Source organism: Frankliniella occidentalis, unplaced genomic scaffold (assembly GCF_000697945.3).
Source record: "Frankliniella occidentalis isolate FOCC.00 unplaced genomic scaffold, Focc_3.1 Scaffold27, whole genome shotgun sequence".
Classification (NCBI taxonomy): domain Eukaryota; kingdom Metazoa; phylum Arthropoda; class Insecta; order Thysanoptera; family Thripidae; genus Frankliniella; species Frankliniella occidentalis.
In genome coordinates, this window is record NW_026267157.1 from 1,763,480 (window position 1) to 1,765,535 (window position 2,056).

General features: G+C 58.2%; 1 protein-coding gene across 1 annotated transcript in view; it reads left to right on the forward strand.

Annotated features, from left to right (window-relative positions):
* The first annotated feature begins 6 nt into the window (after window positions 1–6).
* The window catches only part of LOC127749033 (uncharacterized), a 2,627-nt gene continuing 577 nt past the window's right edge, over window positions 7–2,056 (forward strand). Inside the window, exons 1-6 of the mRNA XM_052265465.1 lie at window positions 7–96; window positions 183–274; window positions 720–928; window positions 1,049–1,207; window positions 1,314–1,473; window positions 1,854–1,986. Of these exons, the coding sequence (XP_052121425.1) occupies window positions 185–274; window positions 720–928; window positions 1,049–1,207; window positions 1,314–1,473; window positions 1,854–1,986 (751 nt within the window). The 5' untranslated portion in view covers window positions 7–96; window positions 183–184. The remainder of the gene's footprint in view (window positions 97–182; window positions 275–719; window positions 929–1,048; window positions 1,208–1,313; window positions 1,474–1,853; window positions 1,987–2,056) is intronic.

The following is a 2,056-nucleotide window of genomic DNA, read 5'->3' on the forward strand; positions in this document are numbered from 1 at the left end:
GGGCGGCTGGACCTCGGTCCAGTGTGACAGGCGGCGCTGCTGGACGGCAGTCCTCGACCACGAGACTCGTCCCCCGGTCCTGCACACACGGAGCAGGTATAAAGGAGCGCGGCCGGGACTGACATTTCCTTTTCCCCGAAGCGGGTTCGCGTCGTCATTGTAGTTGGTCCTCTCTGCCGCAGACATGTCGTCGCGGTGCTCCAAAGGGCCGCTGCTGCTGCTGGGGCTGGTGTGCCTCTGGGCCGCGCTCGGTGGCCTCGTCAGCGCCACCCCGGTAAGGATACCACGAGTACACTGTAAAGCCGGGGTGTCCAGCAGGTAGGCGACAAAGTCGCCTGACCGGCAAAACCAGGTGACTTATGTCGACCATCTGCTAGACACCTTCTGTTCTTCCGGGTAATTGCATTGTATGAGTCCATATGCATTTCACCCATTGTGCCCATGCAATTGTCCGGGAGACCAGAAGGTGTCCAGCAGATAGTTGACATAAGTCGCCTAGTTTTGCGGGTCAGGCGACTTTGTCGCCTACCTGCTGGACACCCCGGGTTGACAGTGTACTTTAGGGGTGCAAATATCATGGCCCACCCCAGGATCACGGTCGGCCACATGTTGGGGGACAATGATATTTATACCCCGGGCTGCAAATGTCATAGGATCCCTAATGAGATTCGGGAGCCATGGTATTCGTACTCCCTCTTGATGTGCGCGCCCCCTTTCAGGCGGTGGACGACCCCTCCAAGGCGCCGCAGACGGTGCTGCCCACCGAGTACGCGCTGGACCTGCAGGTGGTCAACGACCCCCAGCAGCAGGAGCCCACGTACAACCTGACGGGCCGCGTGTCCATCACCGTCACCTGCCGGACGCCCACGGACCGACTGCACCTCTCCGTCGGCGACCTGGTGCACGTCGGCGATGACGCCGTCCTCACGTAAGTCCAGAGAAATCCAGCGAACTATTTTTCAGCGTTCGTATTGTGTTGCCTCGGTTCTGCCGAAAAGGCGTAGTGCAATTTTTGAGTTGGCTTTTAAATTAATTTTTACCGGAATAGGTCGACGCTGACGGGTGACGAGACGATGAAGGTGGTGCGGTACCCGGCGGGTAAGCACTGGATCAGCCTTCAGCTGCCCAAGACCCTCAAGGCCGACCACTCGTACCAGCTCAAGCTAAACTTCAGCAGGCCCGTCATCACGGAAGTGCAGAACAAGGAGTGAGTCCCTCGCACACCCCGACCCTCATCTTCGGCTATTCAAACAATTTTTGGAAGATTTCTAGGTGAAAAATATACAAACATTTTGACATATGTGTTTCTGCAGCCGGCTGTACCACGTGGCGCTGCTCGTGCCGCCGGGCCAGGCCGCCCACTACTTCCCCGTCTTCAACGCCAGCGACTACAAGGCGCCCTTCGAGGTGAACGTGACCCACCTGCAGAAGTACACGTCGCTGGGCGCCGCCAAGGCTCGCCAGGTCATCAAGGTAGCTGCCCCCGCCCCCCATCCACCTGCACGCCTCACTTGGACCGGAAAGGCCACCCCTCTGGCTATTGAGATCATGCGACGCGTAAGGAAACCACCTCACACCTCTCGAACAGGCGAGGGCGGAGAGACGCCTTTTTTGGGTGAGCACGAAGCGGCACACGGACACCTTGGCTCGCTTCGTTTCTCTTTGGTGCCGGTGTGTGGTACTTTCCGCCCTCACTGTTCGAGCTTCCTTCTCTACTGCTACTTACGATGACTCCTGTCCCCTCGCTCCTCCGCCACCCTCCCTGACGCCTCCTCTCCTTGTCACGAGGTGTCCTTGACCATGAACGTGCGGTCCGTCGTAACTCCCCCACCGCGCTCGTGTGCGTCCGGCAGGTGCTCGAGCGGCCAAAGAACACCACCGGCGACTGGGTGCTGACCGCCTTCGACAAGTCGCAGCCCATCACCATCCGGCAGCTCGCCATCCTCGTCGGCGACTTCAAGCTCGTCAACGAGTCCACCATCCCTAGTAAGTGCTCAGTTAAAATATCAGTCCAATACAGAAATTTTATTTTTCGGCAAAAAAATTCAGAGATATT